The sequence below is a fragment of the Bufo bufo genome, chromosome 5 (genome assembly GCF_905171765.1).
Source record: "Bufo bufo chromosome 5, aBufBuf1.1, whole genome shotgun sequence".
Taxonomy (NCBI): domain Eukaryota; kingdom Metazoa; phylum Chordata; class Amphibia; order Anura; family Bufonidae; genus Bufo; species Bufo bufo.
Window position 1 is genome coordinate 439,219,611 of NC_053393.1, and position 23,429 is coordinate 439,243,039.

The 23,429-nt window shown below is 45.1% G+C and overlaps 1 protein-coding gene across 2 annotated transcripts in view; it reads right to left on the reverse strand.

Moving 5' to 3' along the window:
- Positions 1 to 23,429, reverse strand: part of OXNAD1 (oxidoreductase NAD binding domain containing 1) — a 96,120-nt gene that overhangs the window by 43,242 nt on the left and 29,449 nt on the right. For both annotated transcript variants that reach the window (XM_040432316.1, XM_040432315.1), the window contains exon 6: positions 16,508 to 16,649. In XM_040432316.1, coding sequence (XP_040288250.1) covers positions 16,508 to 16,649 — 142 coding nt within the window. The remainder of the gene's footprint in view (positions 1 to 16,507; positions 16,650 to 23,429) is intronic.

The window sequence follows — 23,429 nt, forward strand, 5'->3', positions numbered from 1 at the left end:
ATTCCCGTTGTAGATTACAGTTGATCTCTGTGGTAACCAATGTTCAAGGGAATATGTCATCAGAAAATAACCTATTGTTTAAATCACATTTTTATGTTTAACATATTTTTTAAAACTTTTGGATGATGTTATTTTTAATTTTCCATGTCACTGTATTTAAACAAAAAACATAAAATCCTGTGAAAATACAGGTGGTATCAGAGCAAGGGTCAGTTACCAGATGGATGAGTAGTTCTATGGGTTACAATGAGTTCTGGGGTGCTGTAATGCTTGGCTGTAGTCACATGGGGGCAGTGATGTCAGCAGTTTGTCCCCGGTCCCTCCAAACATATTAATCGATGTGACCCCCTTCAGAAAAAGACCCTGGCCTCTGACCTGCATGGGCCTTTTCACCTGTAGTCGGTCACGCCCCTCCCTCTGGACATTTATTATGGCCCATAGCTCCAGACCGGAAGGTCACAGGGAGATGGTTCTGCGACCAACGGGTCCGCCTGGGTTCCGGCTACAGGTGGAGACCAAACATGGCGCCGTTATTAGGCTCCTGCTCGGAGATCTCTGTATCTCCCCTTCCTGGCACCCGACCCCCCCAAACTACAACCAGGGGCATGTCCGTTTTGGCCCCAGGGTCCAAGATATATAATTGGTTCATGCCTGTGATGGACAGGAAATTCATAATTCCTTATGAACCCGGTTCCATGAGGTCTGATGGATTTGAGTGATCTGGGTAATAGCTGAGACCCCCTACAGTTTTTTTTCCCTGTAGGACGAGTTGGCCTTGCGGAGTTCACTCCCTCTGCTATCTCACAGCAAATGGCTGGAATTAGATAGATCATGGCTGGCATTAAATCATAATTCCACATTCCTCACACCTGCTTATCTTTGATTCTATTCCTGCCTGTAATGATATCACCTCTGTGTACGGATAAGACAGGAGCCACCATTCACAATAGGTGATTGTCAGAGCTCATCTATTCTTTCCTTGTACAATGACCTCTGCACAGATCACTGAGCATGTCTAGAAAACTCTCCCATAGCAGTCAATGAAGTCATCTTCTGATCATTGTACCTATGGTCCACAGGGCTGCTGTGAAGCAATTTTCTTAATGCTTTGTAAATGCTGTGAAGAACAGCTCATTCAAGATGGCTGGCCCCAAAATCATGTTTGGGAAATAGATGTTACTATCTGGCTTAACTGGTACAAAACATTTTTGGTGAAACATTTCCTGGCCCAAATAAACACTTGTGCACTGTCAACCAAACCCACTGACAATGGCGGGTTCGATACAAAAACTAATTATTTTCTTTTTACATGGTGTATCGAAGGTGCAAAAGTTGTAAAACAAAAAAATATATTATTTAATTATCGGTATCAACTAATTGACATGGCAATAATCATCCTGACCTAGAGAACAAAGCTATGACCTACACTGCACAGTGAACATTTAAAAGCAAAAGAAAATTGGGAAATAGCTGTTTTCCATTTCCCCAATAAAGAGTTAAAGAAAGTTATATCAATAAGTCATAGGTACCCCCAAAACAGTGGCCCTGAAAAATACTACTCCCACAAAAATCCAATTGTGACAGTAAGGGTATATGGACATGGTAAAAATAGACGTCGGAAAAATCCTGTGTATTCACAGTGAAATCCACAACCATACCTTAAGGCCTCACGCACATGACCGTATCGGTTTTTCCCACCTTGGATCCATAAAACATGGATATCGGTCGTGTGCCTATTGTAAATATGTCTATTCTTGTCTGCAAAAAGAATAGGACGGACAAACGGCAGCACGGATGCGGACAGCACAAGGATGACATCTTTTGTGCCGTCAGGATTTTTTGTGGCCCCATAAAAATGAATGGGTCTGCATTAGAGATGTCCCGAACTATTCGCCGGCGAACATCGCTTGTTCGCGTTCGCCGTGGCGGGCGAACATATGCGATGTTCGGTCCGCCCCCTATACGTCATCATTGAGCAAACTTTGACCCTGTACCTCACAGTCAGCAGACACATTCCAGCCAATCAGCAGCAGACCCTCCCTCCCACCTCCTATCAAAAAGCAAAGACAGCATCCATCTTAGATTCATTCGGAAGCTGCAGTGTTAGTGACAGCAGGGACAGTGCAGCTGCTGCTGAATTAATAGGGAAATCGTTAGCTAGGCCAGTGTTCTGTGTCCACTCCAGTCCTCAAAGACTCATCTGATCTGCTGTAAGGACAGCGTCCTGACCGCACCCCAAAAAGCCCTTTTTAGGGCTAGTACATCAGTCTGCTTTTTTTTTTCTGTCTGTAATCTAATTGCAGTTGCCTGCCAGCGTGTGTGTCAGACCCACAGCGTGTACTGTGCCCACTACTGCCAGTGCCCAGTGCCACCACATATCTGGTGCCACAGTAGCTTGCACGCATAGTACAACTAATTGAAAAATAAATGACAGGCAGAGGCAGGCCACCCCGCAGGGGCAGTTGTGGTGCTGTGATTTCCTTTGGCCCTAGAATAATGCCCAGTGTTCAGAGGCCACGTACCCTGAACTCGAAAAGTTCTGAGGACATAGTTGACTGGCTAACACAGGACACCCAATCTTCTACAGCTTCCGCTTGGAACCTTGACGCACCATCCTCCTCCAGCTCAGCTTCGGACACCTGTCAAGTTACCACTCACCCGCCTGCCGCCACCACCAACACTAGCACCACAGCTGCTTCACTTGATCTGTCAGAGGAGTTATTTACACATCAGTTGGAAGAAATGAGTGATGCGCAACCATTATTGCCAGAGGATGTAGATAACAGGGATATGTCTCAGTCAGGCAGCATTACACACATGGATGTACGGTGTGATGATGATGATGTTGTACCTGCTGCTGCTTCCTTTGCTGAGTTGTCAGATAAAAGTGAAGCGGTTGATGATGACGATGTGTCCGTGGATGTCACGTGGGTGCCCGCTCGAAGAGAAGAAGAACAGGGGGAAAGTTCAGATGGGGAGACAGAGAGGAGGAGAAGACGAGTTGGAAGCAGGGGGAGGTCGTCGCAAGGAGCTAGTGGCACAGTAAGACAGCATGTATCGGCACCCGGGGTCAGCCAGACAGCACGCCAATCAACGCATGCTGTTGCCACCCCCAGAATGCCGTCATTGCAAAGCTCAGCATGTGGCATTTTTGTTTTGTGTGTCTGCCTCTGATAACAGCGATGCCATTTGCAGCCTGTCCCAAAAGAAACTGAGTCGTGGGAAGTCCAACACCTACCCACCCACCTAGGTACAACTGCTTTGCGAAGGCACATGATCTCACATCACAAACGCCTATGGGATCAACACATGATGAGTACAAGCAGCACACAAACTCAAAGCCACCATCCTCCTCCTGGTCTAGCATCTTCAGCCTTGTCAACCACTGCTGTCCTCCTTGCCCCCTCTCAACCATCCGCCACTCCGCCTCTCACCTTCAGCAGTTCCTGCTCATCTGCCCACAGTCAGGTGTCTGTCAAGGAAATGTTTGAGCGTAAGAAGCCAATGTCACAGAGTCACCCCCTTGCCCGGCGTCTGACAGCTGGCTTGTCGGAACTCTTAGCCTGCCAGCTTTTACCATACAAGCTGGTGGAGTCTGAGGCCTTCAAAAAATTTGTAGCTATTGGGACACCGCAGTGGAAGGTACCCGGCCGAATTTTTTTTTCACAAAAGGCAATCCCCTACCTGTACTCTATTGTGGAAAAGGAAGTCATGGCATGTCTGGCACACAGTGTTGGGGCAAGGGTCCATCTGACCACGGATACCTGGTCTGCAAAGCACGGTCAGGGCAGGTATATCACGTACACTGCGCATTGGGTAAACCTGCTGACAGCTGCCAAGCATGGAATGCGTGGCTCTGCAGAGGAGTTGGTGACACCGCCACGACTTGCAGGCAGGCCTGCTGCCACCTCCTCTACTCCATCCTATTCGCCAACCTCCTCGGCTGAGTCCTCTTTTGCTGCTGCGTCTTGCTCCACATCAACTGCACCCCCCCAGGGGCTATTCCACATCCCGGATACGACAGTGTCACGCCGTCTTGGGGTTGACTTGCCTGAAAGCAGAGAATCACACCGGACCAGCACTCCTGTCCGCCCTGAACGCACAGGTGGATCAGTGGCTGACTCCTCACCAACTGGAGATCGGCAAAGTGGTGTGTGACAACGGAAGCAATTTGTTTGGGGCATTGAATTTGGGCAAGTTGACACATGTGCCGTGCATGGCACATGTGTTGAATCTGATCGTACAACGCTTTGTGCATAAGTACCCAGGCTTACAGGACGTCCTCAAGCAGGCCAGGTGTGTGGCCATTTCAGGCGTTCCTACACAGCCATGGCGCACTTTTCAGATATTCAGCGGCGAAACATGCCAGTGAGGCACTTGATTTGTGACAGCCCGACACGTTGGAATTCAACACTCCTAATGTTCGACCGCCTGCTCCAACAAGAAAAAGCCGTCAACGAGTATTTGTATGACCGGGGTGCTTGGACAGCCTCTGCGGAGCTGGGTATTTTTTTGCCACGTTACTAGACGCTCATGCGCAATGCCTGAAGGCACATGCGTCCTTTTGAAGAGGTGACAAACCTAGTCAGTCGCACTGAAGGCACCATCAGCGACATCATCCCATTTGTTTTCTTCCTGGAGCGTGCCCTGCGAAGAGTGCTGGATCAGGCCGTAGATGAGCGTGAAGAGGAAGAGGAAGAGTTGTGGTCACCATCACCACCAGAAACAGCCTTATCAGCATCGCTTGCTGGACCTGCGGCAACGTTGGAAGAGGAGTCGGAGGAAGAGCAGTCAGAGGAGGAATGTGGCTTTGAGGAGGAAGACCAACCACAGCAGGCATCCCAGGGTGCTCGTTGTCACCTATCTGGTACCCGTGGTGTTGTACGTGGCTGGGGGGAAGAACAGACCTTCAATGAGATCAGTGAGGACGAGGAACGGGACATGAGTAGCTCGGCATCCAACCATGTGCAAATGGGGTCTTTCATGCTGTCATGCCTGTTGAGGGACCCTCGTATAAAAAGGCTGGAGGAGAACGACCTGTACTGGGTGGCCACGCTACTAAACCCCCGGTATAAGCAGAAAGTGCCTGAAATGTTACCGAATTACCGGAAGTCGGAAAGGATGCAGCAGTTCCAAAACAAGTTAAAAAGTATGCTTTACACAGTGTATAAGAGTGATGTCACAGCACAACGGGAATCTAACAGGGGAAGAGGTGAAAGTAATCCTCCTCCTACCATGACGGCAAGGACAGGACGCTTTACAGACGTGTTGTTGATGGAGGACATGCAGAGCTTTTTAAGTCCTACGCATCGCCACGGCCCTTTGGGGTCCACCCTCAGAGAACGACTTGACCGACAGGTAGCAGACTACCTCGCCTTAACTGCAGATAGACACTCTGAGGAGCGATGAACCCCTTGACTACTGGGTGTACAGGCTTGACCTGTGGCCTGAGCTATCCCAATTTGCAATAGAACTTCTGGCCTGCCCCACTTCAAGTGTCCTGTCAGAAAGGACCTTCAGCGCAGCAGGAGGTATTGTCACTGAGAAGAGAAGTCGCCTAGGTCAAAAAAGTCTAGATTACCTCACCTTTATTAAGATGAATGAGGCATGGATCCCGAAGGGACTAACAGTGGGGGATGCATTTGACTAAAAAAGGCCTGATGAGATGCCTTGGGCTATAAAATGGTCCACACGCTGCTGTATTTAATTTCTGCACCAACTAGGGTTCAAGCCGCAATGTTTTAGTGCACTTTCTGCCTGGAAAACATCAATTTAGCAGCTGCAACAATACCTGATTTTTCAGGCATGTGTACATGCCTAATTTTTCTGGCCTCTGGTGCTGCAAAAAAAAAAAAAAAGGCACATACATGTGTCAATTCCCCTTCGTGATCGTTACCTTGTTATGGTGAAGGGGCTTGCGTATCACAATGAAGCGATCACCTCTATGAGTGTGTTGGCAATGGCAATGTTGGCACACCCCAGATGAGATAAGGTCGTTGCTTCATTGTGAACAGACCAAAAGTGATCGGCTGGATAATTTTGCATAGAAAAAACATTAATTTTCTTTGTGATCATCTAAGGTGATCATTAAAGCCTACTAGGCCAACAATGGGCCCACACTGCAGAATCATTGGTTTTCTGGGTCACTTAACGGTCACTGAACTACCTCAGCACGACCATAGGCTTTGAAAAACCCCCATCGACTGCAATCTCCCAAACGTGCGCACGAGCACAGTCATCACTACACCAAGATTGACGCATAGAGGAATAAAAATTTGTCATGAGTGTGTCAACTATTGACAACTCTTTGCGGTTGTCTAAACTCTATTCCATACACGTCCCCCGATAGGGGACGTAACAGGGATTAAACTGATAGGAATAGTAGTACTTAAAGAGGACCTTTCACTAGTGTACAAACTAAAAACTAACTATATCAGTGGGCAGAGCGGCGCCCAGGGGTCCCCCTGCACTTACTAGTATGCCTGGGCGCCGCTCCGTTCGCCCGGTATAGGCTCCGGGGTCTGCGCTCCCTCTGTTGTACTGGAGTGATTTCTTGTATGAGGCGTGTCCCTTGCTGCAGCGCTGGCCAATCGCAGCGCACAGCTCATAGCCTGGCTAGTACAACAGAGGGAGCGCAGACACCGGAGCCTATACCGGGCGAACGGAGCGGCGCCCAGGCATACTAGTAAGTGCAGGGGGACCCCTGGGCGCCGCTCTGCCCACTGATATAGTTAGTTTTTAGTTTGTACACTAGTGAAAGGTCCTCTTTAAGTACTACTATTCCTATCAGTTTAATCCCTGTTACGTCCCCTATCAGGGGACGTGTATGGAATAGAGTTTAGACAACCGCAAAGAGTTGTCAATAGTTGACACACTCATGACAAATTTTTATTCCTCTATGCGTATGTGTCTGCGCTCCCTCTGTTGTACTAGCCAGGCTATGAGCTGTGCGCTGCGATTGGCCAGCGCTGCAGCAAGGGACACGCCTCATACAAGAAATCACTCCAGTACAACAGAGGGAGCGCAGACACCGGAGCCTATACCGGGCGAACGGAGCGGCGCCCAGGCATACTAGTAAGTGCAGAGGGACCCCTGGGCGCCGCTCTGCCCACTGATATAGTTTGTTTTTAGTTTGTAGAGTAGTGAAAGGTCCTCTTTAACATACCACTCATATCGGGTAGCCCAGTACATTGCACGGCCCACGAGCAGTGCCCCAAATTGGAAGCAAGAGGACCAACCAAGCATCTTTTTCCATCTCCCGGTTCCTAAAATCTATTCCATACATCGGCCCCTGATAGGGGACGTAACAGGGATTAAACTGATAGGAATAGTACTACTTAACATACCACTCATATCTGGTAGCACAGTACATTGCACGGCGCAAGCGCAGTGCCCCAAATTGGAAGTAAGAGGACCGACCAAGCATCTTTTTCCATCTCCCGGTTCCTAAAATATATTCCATACACCGGCCCCTGATGGGGGACAAAACAGAGATTAAACTGGTAAGAACAGATTTTTTTTTTAATAAAGAAAAAAAAAAAAAAAAGAGGACAGCCTCTGCGTTGCTGGGTATTTTTTGGCCGCGTTACTGAACGCTCATGCACAATGGCTGTAGGCTCATGCGTCCTTTTGCGGAGGTGACAAACCTGGTCAGTCAAACCCAAGGCAACATCATTGACCTCATCCCATATGCGTTTTTTCTGTAGCGTGCCCTGTGAAGAGTGCTGGATCAGGCCGTAGATGAGCATGAAGAGGAAGAGTTGTGGTCACCATCACCACCAGAAGCAGCCTTGTCATCTTCGTCGATTGCTGGACCTGCGGCAACGCAGAGAGGTGAGTCTGAAGAAGAGGAGTCAGAGGAGGAAGGTGGCTTTGAGGAGGTGAAAGACCAACCACAGCAGGCGTCCCAGGGGGCTTGTTGTCCCCTTTCGGGGACCCTTGGTGTTGTACGTGGCTGGGTGGAGGAAGATACCTTCAATGACGTCAGTGAGGACAAGGAACGGGACATGGCTAGCTGGGTATCCAACCTTGTGCAAATGGGGAGTTTGCGGTTGTGCAAATGGGGAGTTTGCGGTGCGTTAAACGGGGAGTTTGGTCTGTCACTGTGAAGCGGGCGTAACTCTTACACTACCTGATCGATACAACATCATACCTGATGTTTTAAAGCACATTATTCCAAACAATTTAGAAAAGCTAGGTGATTTATGCCCTTTATGGATTAAAACCCGACTCTGCGTCAACTACGTAATTTTCCATGGGAGTTTTGCCATGGATCCCCCTCCGGGATGCCACAGTCCAGGTGTTAGTCCCCTTGAAACAACTTTTCCATCAGTAAACTTAACTAGAAACGTATGAGGTGCTTGACTCTTATGTCTACAGCTGACCTCTACCGACCTGTGCATATAGGATGTGAGGACAGGACAGTACACAGAAGAATGCGGAGGTCTCTCTTCTGCAAAAGCCATTTCCTGTGCTGGTAAAGAACAAGATAACATAGTGGAGATATATCGCCTCAAAAAACAGTTGCAAGTGGACCTGTTAGTATATTACAGTATGTTTATCTCCATCTATACCACATTCTTGCTATATTAGTGGCCCGTGCCCGCCATTGCCCCACTCTTATGGGTGCTGCTCTTTTCACCTTCCCTCTCCTGCTCCGTAACGACCGACTCTATAAAAATATCACATAACTTTTTTGGTCACCTTGCCCCAAAAAAATGTAACATTGAACAAACAAAAAAATCTTATGTACCCAAAAATGGTACCAAAAAAAATGTCAACTCTTCCAAAAAAAAAAAAAATCTGGAAAAAAAATATGGCTTTTAGAAAATGCCATAGTTCTTCTTTTCTTTTACGGCACTCATCTGAGGGGATTGGTCAGGTAACACTTTTATAGAGACACTCGTTATGGACGGGCGATATCGAATATGTCAAGTTTTATTTCAGTTTTACACAATAAAAAGCATTGATAAAAAATTTATTTTTTTGGTCACCTTGCCTCAAAAAGTGTAATATTTGAACGATAAAAAAATAATATGTATTCAAAAATGGAAAAAAAAACAAGCCCCTACACAAGATCAGCAATTTTTTATATATATATATATATATATATATACACACACACACACACACACACACACACACACACACACATATACACATACAGTACAGACCAAAAGTTTGGACACACCTTCTCATTCAAAGAGTTTTCTTTATTTTCATGACTATGAAGGCATCAAAACTATGAATTAACACATGTGGAATTATATACATAACAAACAAGTGTGAAACAACTGAAAATATGTCATATTCTAGGTTCTTCAAAGTAGCCACCTTTTGCTTTGATTACTGCTTTGCACACTCTTGGCATTCTCTTGATGAGCTTCAAGAGGTAGTCCCCTGAAATGGTTTTCACTTCACAGGTGTGCCCTGTCAGGTTTAATAAGTGGGATTTCTTGCCTTATAAATGGGGTTGGGACCATCAGTGGCGTTGAGGAGAAGTCAGGTGGATACACAGCTGATAGTCCTACTGAATAGACTGTTAGAATTTGTATTATGGCAAGAAAAAAGCAGCTAAGTAAAGAAAAACGAGTGGCCATCATTACTTTAAGAAATTAAGGTCAGTCAGTCAGCCGAAAAATTGGGAAAACTTTGAAAGTAAGGGCTATTTGACCATGAAGGAGAGTGATGGGGTGCTGCGCCAGATGACCTGGCCTACAGTCACCAGGCCTGAACCCAATCGAGATGGTTTGGGGTGAGCTGGACCGCAGAGTGAAGGCAAAAGGGCCAACAAGTGCTAAGCATCTCTGGGAACTCCTTCAAGATGGAAGACCATTTCAGGGGACTACCTCTTGAAGCTCTTCAAAACTCTTTGAATGAGAAGGTGTTTCCAAACTTTTGGTCTGTACTGTATATACAGACACACACACACTGTATATAGCGCTCAGAAAATGGAGACACAAAAACATGATTTTTCTTTCAAAAATGCTTTATGATGTAAAACTGAAAAAAAATAATAATAAAAAAATACATATTTGGTATCGTCACTTCCATAACAGCCTGCTCTTTAAAAATAACACATGATCTATCCTGTCAGGTGAATGCAAAAAAAAAAAAGGTGCCAGAACAGCCATTTTTTTTGGTTACCTTGCCTCACAAAAAGTGTAATATCAAGGGATCAAAAATCATATGTACCCCAAAATAGTACTAATAAAAATGCCACCTTATGCTGTAGTTTCCAAAATAGGATCAATATTTGGGAGTTTCTACTGTAGGGGTGCATAAAGGGGTCTTCTGAGACATGGCATCTTAAAATTGTCCCAGCAAAAATATGCCCTCCAAAATCCATATGTTACTCCAGTCCTTCCCTTCTGAGTAGAGAAGGAAAAAATTGAAAATCTGCAAAAAATAGGTGACATTTTGGAATTTCTCTTCTATTTTCCTTTAATTCTTGTGGAGCACCTAAATGGTTAACAAAGTTTGTAAAATCATATTTGAATAACTTGTGTGTAGTTTCTAAAGTTGGGTCATTTATGAGTGGTTTGTATTATGTAAGCTTCACAAAGTTCAAGACCAAGCCAGTTTTCACCATAAGGACCAGGCCACATTTTCCAAATCTGACATGTTTTACTTTATGTGCTAATAAGGCCCCTTTCACACGGGCGAGAATTCTGCACGGGGGCAACGTGTGAGGTGAACGCATTGCACCCGCATTGAATCCGGACCCATTCATTTCTATGGGGCTGTTCAGTTGAGCGGTGATTTTCACTCATCACTTGTGCGTTGTGTGAAAATCGCAGCATGTTTTATATTCTATTTTAGGTGAAAGACTCCCTTTAAAACATAAGTTCTTGTCAAGCAACATTTCCATAATGTTTATCTTTTTTTTCGATTGGGTAAATGTCTTCACAGAAGCACAAAACCTGTCAGATTTATAGCATCATTATTATAAAATCTTATGTATTCCATATAAAAGCAGCGGCTGCAGCTCGTGATCGGATACAGTTCAAAATAACCCCACGACAAAACACTAGGCAGAAAATGAGAGATATTAGAAAGCTTTTAAGCCACAAGAATTCTAGACTTCCAGAAAATGGAGGAGTTCTTAGCATTTACGTCAAGCCATTGCATTTTTCAGCAAATGCTAGATTCAGTTCTAATACCAAAGACCCAATAAATCTGACGAGATAATAAATTATGCACTCAGCCAGAAATTATACTGGTAATGATTGCCAGTAACTTATACTCTATAGTGTGTTCTGCTCCAGTAAGACGCCAATGACTGGTGACTCCAGTGTGGAAACTGACTACAATGCAGCTAAAGTAGCTTAACCTCTTAAAGCCACAGTGTGGTTTGGTACTTTAAGGGGTTGTCCACATTTACATTTTTTTTTTTTTATTCCCTCCAACCCAGTGGGACCTGTGGAGGACAGTATACTTACATTTGGTTTTGGCTTCATGGGTCCACGGCTATCTTCACTGCACAGGAAGTTTACGTGTCAGAACCAGAAGTGCAGTGTAGACAGCCCAGGACCATCAATGTCAAAATCAAATGGCAGGGAGCAGTTAAAGGGAACCTGTCATCATAAACGGCAGCATAAAGTAGAGACAGGTGAGTTGATGTAATTTATTAGTTAAAAGTAAGTGGTTGCTGAGAACCAGCATCACAATCATTGCAGACTGGGCCCTGAAAAGAGTCCGGCCACCTGAGAAGAGTCCTGGTTATTCATGAATTCCTGCTCTCCTGCCCACCTGCTGATGACTGACCGTCTTCTACCTAGTTTTCTCCCTTTCTCTCTAGGAGAGAACTGCCAATCATCGACAGATGGGCGAGAGAGCAGGAGATTATGTATAACCAGGACTCTTCTCAGGTAGATCTGACTCTTTTCCAGGCCTGGGCTGCAATGATTATGATCCTGGTTCTCAGCAACCACTTACTTTTAGCTCATGAGTGACACACCGCTGACATCAGCATTTCTGTCACTACTTTATGTGGCCCTCAGTGAGGTCAGCATAAAGTTGATGACAGGTTCCCTTTAACCACCTCAGCCCCCCTAGCTAAGGGCTCTTTCACACCTGCGTTCTTGTCTTCCGGCATAGAGTTCCGTCGTCGGGGCTCTAAGCCGGAAAAATCCTGATCAGGATTATCCCAATGCATTCTGAATGGAGTGAAATCCGTTCAGGATGCATCAGGATGTCTTCAGTTCCGGAACGGAACGTTTTTTTGGCCGGAGAAAATACCGCAGCATGCTGCGCTTTTTGCTCCGGCCAAAAATCCGAAACACTCGCTGCAAGGCCGGATCCGGAATTAATGCCCATTGAAAGGCATTGATCCGGATCCGGCCTTAAGCTAAACGTCGTTTCGGCGCATTGCCGGAGCCGACATTTAGCTTTTTCTGAATGGTTACCATGGCTGCTGGGACGCTAAAGTCCTGGCAGCCATGGTAAAGTGTAGTGGGGAGCGGGGGAGCAGTGTACTTACCGTCCGTGCGGCTCCCGGGGCGCTCCAGAGTGACGTCAGGGCACCCCAAGCGCATGGATCATGTGATCGCATTGGACACGTCATCCATGCGCATGGGGCGCTCTGATGATTATTTTTTTTTTCTTACAAAGTCTCATATTCCACTAACTTGTGACAAAAAATAAAAACTTCTATGAACTCACTATGCCCATCAGCGAATACCTTGGGGTGTCTTCTTTCCAAAATGGGGTCACTTGTGGGGTAGTTATACTGCCCTGGCATTCTAGGGGCCCTAATGTGTGGTAAGTAGTTTGAAATCAAAATCTGTAAAAAATGGCCAGTGAAATCCGAAAGGTGCACACATGTGGTATCTCCATACTCAGGAGAAGTTGGGCAATGTGTTTTGGGGTGTCATTTTACATATACCCATGCTGGGTGAGAGAAATATCTTGGCAAAAGACAACTTTTCCCATTTTATTTATACAAAGTTGGCATTTGACCAAGATATTTATCTCACCCAGCATGGGTATATGTAAAATGACACCCCAAAACACATTGCCCAACTTCTCCTGAGTACGGAGATACCACATGTGTGACACTTTTTTGCAGCCTAGGTGGGCAAAGGGGCCCACATTCCAAAGAGCACCTTTCGGATTTCACAGGCCATTTTTTACAGATTTTGATTTCAAACTACTTACCACACATTAGGGCCCCTAGAATGCCAAGGCAGTATAACTACCCCACAAGTGACCCCATTTTGGAAAGAAGACACCCCAAGGTATTTCGTGATGGGCATAGTGAGTTCATGGAAGTTTTTATTTTTTGTCACAAGTTAGTGGAATATGAGACTTTGTAAGAAAAAAAAAAAAAAAAAAAAAAAAAAATCAGCATTTTCCGCTAACTTGTGACAAAAAATAAAAAAATTCTAGGAACTCGCCAATGCCCCTCACGGAATACCTTGGGGTGTCTTCTTTCCAAAATGGGGTCACTTGTGGGGTAGTTATACTGCCCTGGCATTCTAGGGGCCCTAATGTGTGGTAAGTAGGTAAATGACCTGTGAAATACGAAAGGTGCTCTTTGGAATGTGGGCCCCTTTGCCCACCTAGGCTGCAAAAAAGTGTCACACATGTGGTATCGCCGTATTCAGGAGAAGTTGGGCAATGTGTTTTGGGGTGTCTTTTTACATATACTCATGCTGGGTGAGAGAAATATCTCGGCAAAAGACAACTTTTCCCATTTTTTATACAAAGTTGGCATTTGACCAAGATATTTATCTCACCCAGCATGGGTATATGTAAAATGACACCCCAAAACACATTGCCCAACTTCTCCTGAGTACGGCGATACCAGATGTGTGACATTTTCTTGCAACCTAGATGCGCAAAGAGGCCCACATTCCTTTTATGAGGGCATTTTTAGACATTTGGATCCCAGACTTCTTCTCACGCTTTAGGGCCCCTAGAATGCCAGGTCAGTATAAATACCCCACATGTGACCCCATTTTGGAAAGAAGACACCCCAAGGTATTCAATGAGGGGCATGGCGAGTTCATCGAATTATTTTTTTTTGGCACAAGTTAGCGGAAATTGACATTTATTTATTTTTTCTCACAAAGTCTCCCTTTCCGCTAACTTGGGACAAAAATTTCAATCTTTCATGGACTCAATATGCCCCTCACGGAATACCTTGGGGTGTCTTCTTTCCGAAATGGGGTCACATGTGGGGTATTTATACTGCCCTGGCATTCTAGGGGCCCTAAAGCGTGAGAAGAAGTCTGGAATCTAAATGTCTAAAAAATTTTACGCATTTGGATTCCGTGAGGTGTATGGTGAGTTCATGTGAGATTTTATTTTTTGACACAAGTTAGTGGAATATGAGACTTTGTAAGAAAAAAATATATAATTTCCGCTAACTTGGGCCAAAAAAATGTCTGAATGGAGCCTTACAAAGGGGTGATCAATGACAGGGGGGTGATCAGGGAGTCTATATGGGGTGATCACCCCCCTGTCATTGAGCACCCCCCTATAAGGCTCCATTCAGATGTCCGTATGTGTTTTGCGGATCCGATCCATGTATCAGTGGATCCGTAAAAATCATACAGACATCTGAATGCAGCCTTACAGGGGGGTGATCAATGACAGGGGGGTGATCAGGGAGTGTATATGGGGTGATCAGGGGTTAATAAGTGACAGGGGGGGGGGGTGTAGTGTAGTGGTGCTTGGTGCTACTTATTACTGAGCTACCTGTGTCCTCTGGTGGTCGATCCAAACAAAATGGACCACCAGAGGACCAGGTAGCAGGTATATTAGACGCTGTTATCAAAACAGCGTCTAATATACCTGTTAGGGGTTAAAAAAATCGCATCTCCAGCCTGCCAGCGAACGATCGCCGCTGGCAGGCTGGAGATCCACTCGCTTACCTTCCGATCGTTCACAGGAAATCTCGCGTCTCGCGAGATGACGCATATATGCGTGACTCTGCGCAGGGCTGTCGCCTCCGGAACGCGATTCCCTTCACAGGTCTCGCCATTTTTAACGCCACCAGTACATCTAATGTATTGTATTGCTTAAAATAAATTTTTTAGTGGTGACAACGTGAAAACATAGCAATTCTGCCATTTTTTTTTTTTTCGTTTTCATGGTGCTTACCAGGGGGTACAAATGACATGATAACTTTATTCTGAGGGTCGTTATGATTAATTACAGTGATAGCAAATTACCATAAGGTTTATGTTTTCTAAAACACATTTTCATTGTCCTTGTGTCACCACATTCAAAGACTCATAACATTTTTATTTTTCATGCTGTGTGAGGTTTTGCAGGGTAAGTTGTAGTTTTCATTCGTGCCATTTTGGGTATGGGTCAGATGCGGACCCATTCACTTAAACGGGGGCCGCAAAAGATGCGGACAGCACACCGTGTGCTGTCCTCGTCCGTCCGTTCTGTGGCATACGCAAAAAATAGAACATGTCCTATTCTTGTCCGTATAGGGCAGTGATGGCGAACCTTTTAGAGACAAAGTGCCCAAACTGCAACCCTACAACCCACTTATTTATCACTACAGCCCAATATAGTATATCTTCTATGTACTTTATCATTTAGCTATAATAGCCTGCCTACATTCAGTGCGCTGCCTGCGCTGTTAATAGTGCGCCCTGCGCTGATGAACGGCAGGAAAAGTCTAAAGGCATACTGGTACACCATAGACTTTTTCCAGGGTGCGGGTGCCCACAGAGAGGGCTCTGAGTGCCGCCTCTGACACCTGTGCCATAGGTTCGCCACCACTGCTATAAGGGGAAAGACGTTCTGTTCTGCAAAATGGGGAACGCACATGGCCGGTATCCATGTTTTGCGGATCCGCAATGTGCGGACTGCAAAAACGGCAGTTGAGAAAGGCTGGACGGGCCGAAACGCGTCCTGTTATTACTTTCTTAGTTACAACAATAAAAGAATACATCTGATTGAAAACTAGAACGCTGCTGGAACCTTCTTTGCCGTGTACACGAGCCCTACGGGTACATTCACACTAGTGCGAGATCTAGCACTGCCGAAAACCACATGATCGCCGTCCGGCCTCATTAACTATAATGGGGACAGCCGGAGATGCAGCTGGACTAAAACGGCTGCGTGTCGGATCACACTAACACTAGCCTAAATAATATGATCATATCATTGTACAGGTCATTACCAATAAGTGAAAAAAGGGCTGTGTGTCTTTTACTTGACTTTAATTTTATTTTTTGCTTTTGTTTTAAATCCCTGAACCTGTGATCCTCTAATCGCCCATCCAATACACTGCACTACTGCTGATGCTGCTTTTCCCTTGGTGCCTGAACTTGTAATTTGCAAAAATATAAAAAGGAGAGAAGATACCGTATCTCAATAGCAGTTCACCGTACAGAGATCACATCATTTTACTCAGCATGATCAACCCTACCAGGCAATATGCCTGGTTCCATAGGGTAGATCATGCTGACAGATGCTTTTTTATGCACGGATATCCATGTTTCAGGCGGTGTGTATACTGGCGAGATGCACTACACGTTACCTCTGTATGAATCCAGTAAGCAGGAGGATGCAGGTTGTATTTCACAGCAAGCTCCAGAACCCCTTCTCTTTCCAGAAGTCCTGGACTCGAACAAATGGAAAAGCCTCCAACTTTAGGAACTCCAGGAATGAAAAAGTCAACCCTGAAAAGAATAATAACCAGATGTCAGAAATTGCGTTTCCAATGCCCCTGCAAAAAAATAAATGAAAAAAAGTCAATTTTGGGTGTTTTTTGCAGCATTTGAATTCAGCCAGAATCGCTGCAGAAAATCCCTAACTGCGTGTGGCCATACCCTAAAAGTGAAGATCTCAGAGACACATGGATAACAAATCCCCTCTCCTATACCTCTGACAACAGCAACCAGCAGTCAAATATCCACAGAGATCAGGCACCTATGAAATAAACTTCTAGAGAAATAGCACAACCTAGAGTGGATGGAAATTTGCTCCAGAACTGTGATTACATGGGCAATGCAAGTAGTTGCTAAATTTGACGTCTCAGGGGAGGCGACAGGTCCTCTATAATAGAGGAGGGGGGGGGGGCATTGTTCAGGATTCGTGGCACTTTTCCTGAGAGGAGAGCAATCACAAAGAATTTCCCGCTCCAGACGGCCTGCACTGTGTTACACAGGAAATGCACTGATTTGTATGGGCGTTGTGTAATGACTAGGTTTCCCTGGGGTGGCGCTGCAGGGGAGCTGTTACACTTACCGTCAGGTTCCCCAAAATTAAAATTCATTTCTAAGGGCTCCTAGCATGGGGATATCTTAGGTTGATTGTCATTGAAACCATTCTAAGGCCTCATGTACACAACCGTATGTATTTTGTGGTCTGCAATACGTGTGCGATCTGTATTTTGCGGAACGCAACAGCTGGCCCCCAATAGAACAGTACTATCCTTGTCCGCAATGCGGACAATAATAGGAAATGTTTTTTTTTTTGTTTTTTTTGGCGGAATGGAAATACGGAAACGGAATGCACAGGGAGTAACTTCTGTTTTTTCAGAGACTGATCTGCACCGTCATCTTTAGGCCCCCTTTACAAAACTCCAGCGATCCGTTTCAGTTCCCCTCCGCCCTGAAGTAGAAAATGCTGGAGAGGAACTGAAGCCAGAACCGATACCAAAGTCTCATATCGGATAGTTCTCATACAGTACATCTGGCACATCGGTTGTGATGCCTCATTCCAAAAAGCGCCAGACAGAATAACGCTGCATGCTCAGTTTCCATGTCGGGCGCTATCAGTGGATAGACACCGGATCTGTGCAGTGAAGTGCAGTTCACATACATCAGTTGTGTCAGGCTCCCAGCCCAAAATAGCTGGTGGACACAACTGAACTGAAGTGAAGCAGGCCTTGCTATGTATTTTCTGTTTGTATTGATATTGGGCACCACGGTGGCTCAGTGGTTAGCACTGGGGTCCTGGGTTCGAATCCCACCAACGACAACATCTGCATGGAGTTTGTATGTTCTCCCCGTGTTTGTGTGGGTTTCTTCTGGGTACTCCGGTTTCCTCCCACACTGTAAAGACATACTGATAGGGACTATCGCAAACACGGGGAGAACATACAAACTCTATTGTGAGCCCCATTGGGGACAGTTGGATGCTAATGTCTGTAAAGCACTGCGGAATATAGTAGCGCTATATAAGTGCATAAAATAATAATAATATTTTACATACATTTCTCTACTTCATATCCTCTTTGTAGCCCAAAGTCACAAGTAAAAATGTTACATTATCTGTGGTCCTATATATAGTACTGGGTTGGAATCTTAAAAGGGTTTTCCAGGTCTTTACTATCGACTCTCCAGCACCTCTGCCGATCAGCTTTTTTACGAGCTATAGTACAAAGCACACAGCTCCAAACACCTTGTAGTGGCCGTGCCTGGTTACTGCAGCCCTGCTCCTATATGCTTCAATGGCAGGGTCACTATACGATGGACAGAGCTGTATAGTTCTGGTGAACAGCAACCACTGAAAACAGCTGATCGGCGGGCTTTCTGGGAGTAGGACCCCCGCCAATTGGATACTGATGACCTATCCTAAGTATAGGTCAATGTTTAGTCCTGAAAAAACCCTTTCAGATTCATGTCCAGTGCTACATACAGGGCCACAGATGGCTAATGTTAGCCCACATATTACAGCTGTCCTTTCTCAAAGCATACAACCTCTGCAAACCCAGTAATCTACCCAACTACTAATCGTCCCTTTGCCGGCATTTAGGCCCCATGTGCTCGACTGCATTTTCAGTCCGCATCCGATTCATTTCAACGGGGTGAGAAAAAAAATGCAGACAGCAAAAAAAGATAGACCATGTCCTATCCTTCTTAGGCTCCATTCACACATCCGTAATTCCATTCCGCATTTTGCGGAACGGAATTGCGGACCCATACATTTCTATGGGGCCGCACGTCTGCAATTCCGATCCTGAAAAAAATAGAACATGTCCTATTCTTCTCCGCAATAGCGGACAAGAAAGGGCATATTCTCTTTGTGTCCGCAAAATGCGGAACGCACATTGCCGCTGTCAGTGTTTTGCGGATCCGCGAATCTGCAAAACACACACGGATGTGTGAATGGACCCTTATTCTTAGGATAGAACATTTCTACAGGAGCTTGAAAAATAACTGGCAGCATGTACTTGGCTGGAATCCTTGTTTTGCACATCTGTAATATGCGGACCACAAAACGCATACGGTCGTGTGTATGAGGCCTTAATTGTATTCAGAAAAAAGGCAGCTTATAATCACTAAGAAGTAAGCGAGGAGCAACTAATACTTCAAGAGAAATGCAGTATGGAGGAATCCCGAGTCAGGATGATTTACTCTGGGTGAAGCAGAATTAAACTGAATAGCAGGAAAAAGCACTCCCTAAAATTCCTAACATTCCCAAAAATTAAGACATACGTACTCAAAGGACGCATGGATGAATCCCAGGCTGGATCCCATATTTTTTAGATTCATCCCAATCACTCATGAGAACGAGGCAACAAAATGTTTTCATTTCTGACATGCATGGAACACCAGATATTGCCTCTACAGGAGTATCTAGTAATAACTTGCAACAATCTAACCCGTTCCAAAAGAGAAAGGACCCGTGGCGTGTGTAATCTGTGGCCAAATCCACACGTAGAATCAGAAGCAGACACTGGGTATTGTCTAGGACTGTCATGGCTAACCTCCGGCACTCCAGCTGTGGTAAAACTACAACTCCCAATATGTAAACTTTCTTGGCTGTTCCCAGAACTCTATAGAAATGAATGGAGCATGCTGGGAGTCGTAGTTTTACCACAGCTGGAGTGCCGGAGGTTAGCCATCACTGGTCTAGGATATGCTCAATGCCAGTCTTATATAAAGTCTCATCTTCACGTCAGTGTTCTCCACGGACATCTCACATCCCCATTCATTTTAGTGTGTGTATTCACACATCAGTTTTTTTACCATGTTCCGTGCACGGATGCATGCCCTATTTTATCCGTTCATGGATCCATCACGCCCATTATAGTCTATGGGTCCGTGAAAACCACGGATGCAACATGGATGCCATCCGTGTTTCACGGATCATTAGGAAGCTCCTAACAGCATAGTCCAAGCTGGGTCCTACCTTATTAAACTGAATTCTAGGGTACGATTTCAGACTCCATCCAGCTATCTTACTTCTACAACAGACAGTATTACCGTACTCTCTTTTTACCAGTGGATAAAAGTGCTGATTTATTCAGGTTTTTTATACATAAATGAAAACCATGTGGCTTATACCTAAGATGAACAAGCCAAAGATCAGTGACGTAAGGAAGCCAGGCTTCTCATACAGCATGGCTCTGGTATTTAAAAGAAATGTATTATTTTTTTGTTAAGGATACTTTCACACTAGGGTTTTTGCTGGATCCGGCAGGGTTCAGCAAAAACGCTTCCGTTACTGATAATACAACCGTCTGCATCCGTTATGAACTGATCCGGTTGCATTATCTTTAACAGAGACAAGACGGATCCATCAGGAACTCCACTGAAAGTCAATGGGGGACGGATCAGTTTTCTATTGTGTCAGAGAAAACAGATCCGTCCCCATTGACTTGCATTGTGGGTCATGACGGATCTGTCTTGCTCCGCATCCCAGGACGGAAAGCAAACTGCCCCATGCTGCGGTTTGCTCTCCGGTGTGAGAATGGAACGGAATGCATTTTGGAGCACTCCGTTCTGTTCAGTTACGTTTTGTCCCCATTGACAATGAATGGGGACAAAACGGAAGTGTTTTTTTTTCCGGTATTGAGACGGATCTCAATACCGGAAAATGTTAACGCTAGTGTGAAAGTAGCCTTACAAGATCATTGATTCTAAAATGTTAGTATTTTTTCCCCAGCAAGGAACAGAAGGTAACCACACAATAGATGGTAAGCTCTATAAATACTTCCACATGAGCGCATTGTTTTTCTTAATTAATTGAATCTACAGACGCTCATAATATTACATACGCTGCTAGACTCTTGGATTCAATTGTTCCCAAAATTACCAGGAGATAAAAAGTAGGTATTTTTTTCTCCCAGAGACAAAACGTTCCCTTGAGTCAATACAACGTTAGACAGAAGCTCACATTTCCCCAGGATAATCGTTGTAAAGGATAACCCATAGTAACGATTACCATGAACACAGAAAGTTTATATACGTCACTCACTATCCATGAGTCACAAAGGGAGAAGTAGATTATACTATTAGGGAAGAGCTCCCTCTAGTGGAAAACGGATAGCTCAACACGCAACAGAATTAAAGGGGTTGTCAGGGAGTTGAAGAAATCAGCCTCCATAGATGTACTGCACAATATCGCAGCAGGAGAATAAAGACCATCGGGTACCTACAGAGGGTCCGCGTGGAGCTGCAGGGGATTTAACTGGGGATTTTTTAGTCGGTTTGCACGATTGGCCAGTGTGGCAAGCACATTTTTAGACTCTCGCCCTCGATCTCGCCGAAGAACAAGTCTGAAACAAGTAGCATCACTGTTGAGGCTGGTAGTCACATGGGTATTGGCTAATGACAGTGCCAACTCTCAGGGAGAGAAGAACACTTTGGCAAATTTGGAGGAACTTAAAATAGCTTTAGGTAAAATTGCCCTAGACTGATTTCTTTTTTTGTTGTTGTGCATAGTATTAAAGGGGCTATCTAAAACATGCCCCCCAATGCCTCAGATAGGTTATACTTACCACCGCTGCATCTCGCGGGTGATGCTAGGGAGGCTCGTGGCCGGCTATTGGCTTTACCCCCCATTGCCGTATGTCTTGATCCAGATACAGCGACAGCCGCCTGTGGATCAGGAGCGACGTGGGTGCTGGGGAGTGGGGTAAGTATAATCTATAACTGAAGGCCCGGGCATTGTAGGGGCATGTTTTAGACTTTGAGGTTTCAGACTCCTTTTAAGTGCTTGTACACTTTTCATAGCTGTTGGCCAAATGCTTGCTTGACTAGGCCGATAACCATCTCTCCTGATTCAGCCACGCACATGCACACCTCTGGCGGTGGTTTATATCCCGGGAGAACAAAAGGATCGGTCATATTCTGTGCTGCTGCATAACCCCTTTAATTAACAAGCAATAAATCTATTACTCTAAGGGCTCATTCACAAGGCCATAGGTGGGCCTTTCCGTGCATTGGGGACCGCATTTTGCGGTCGCCGATGCACGGGCAATCTCCGTACGGCCGCCGGGATGAACCCAGACCCATTCAACTTGAATGGGTCTGCATTTGTCCGTTCCGCAAAAAGATAGAGCAAGTTTTATCTTTTTGTGGAACGGAAGTACGGAACAGAACCCCACGGAAGCACTCCGTAGTGCTTCCATAGTGTTCCGTTCCGTGATTCCGTTCCGCATCTCCGGATTTGCAGATCCATTGAAGTGAACGGGTCCGCATCCGTGATGCGGAATGCACACGGAACGGTGCCCGTGTATTGCGGATCCGCAAATGCGGGCCCTAATACGGCAATGGAGGGGCAACGGTCGTGTGAACCAGCCCTAACACAGGTTAGCCTATGTTCATGCTGTAGATTCTAAGGAAGATAGCTTTATATGTATTGTATACATTTCCATAGCATATGTTTAAAGGGTTTTTCCAGGATCCTGATATGGATGACCCTCACTAATCTGATATTAATGACCTATCCTGAGGATAGGCCATCAATATCGGGAGCCTGGAAAACACCTTTAACTTCATGTGGAAGGAAAATAAACATACATACATCAACATAGCGCTATAAAAATGTCGCTTACTTGGCAAAGAAAACCCCAAAACACACCACAAAAGAAAAGCAAAAACTAAACAGATTTGTGAAGCAAAGATATAATTATTTGGACGGATCTGCTAATCCTTTAATGACCAGGCCACTTTTCAATTTTACACTTTTGTTTTACCTCCCCGTCTTCCAGAGGCCATAACGTTTTACATTTTCCATTCACATAACCATATGAGGGATTATTTTGTGCAGAACAAGTTGTATTTTTAATAGCACCATATAATTTAACATATGGGAAAAAATTATTTGTAGGGTGAGAAAAAAAAAATTCTAAAACAATTCCACCTTGGATTTCTGGGTTTTGTTTTTACAGCGTTCACTAGGTGTTAAAAACGACATGACAAACTTATTCTGCAAGGCAGTAGGAATACGGCAATGACAAATTAATATACTTTTTGTTACATTTTACTACATAAACCTTAGGGGCTTGTTTTTCTGCTGGACAAGCTGTTGTTTCTATTGATACCCTTTTGGGTAAGGCTACTTTCACACTTGCGGCAGAGTGATCCGGCAAGCAGTTCAGTCGACGGAACTGCCTGCCGGATCTGGCAATCTGCATGCAAACAGACAGCATTTGAAGACTGATCCTGATGTGGATCCGTCTCACAAATTCATTGCAAGAACAGATCCGTCTGTCATACGGACAA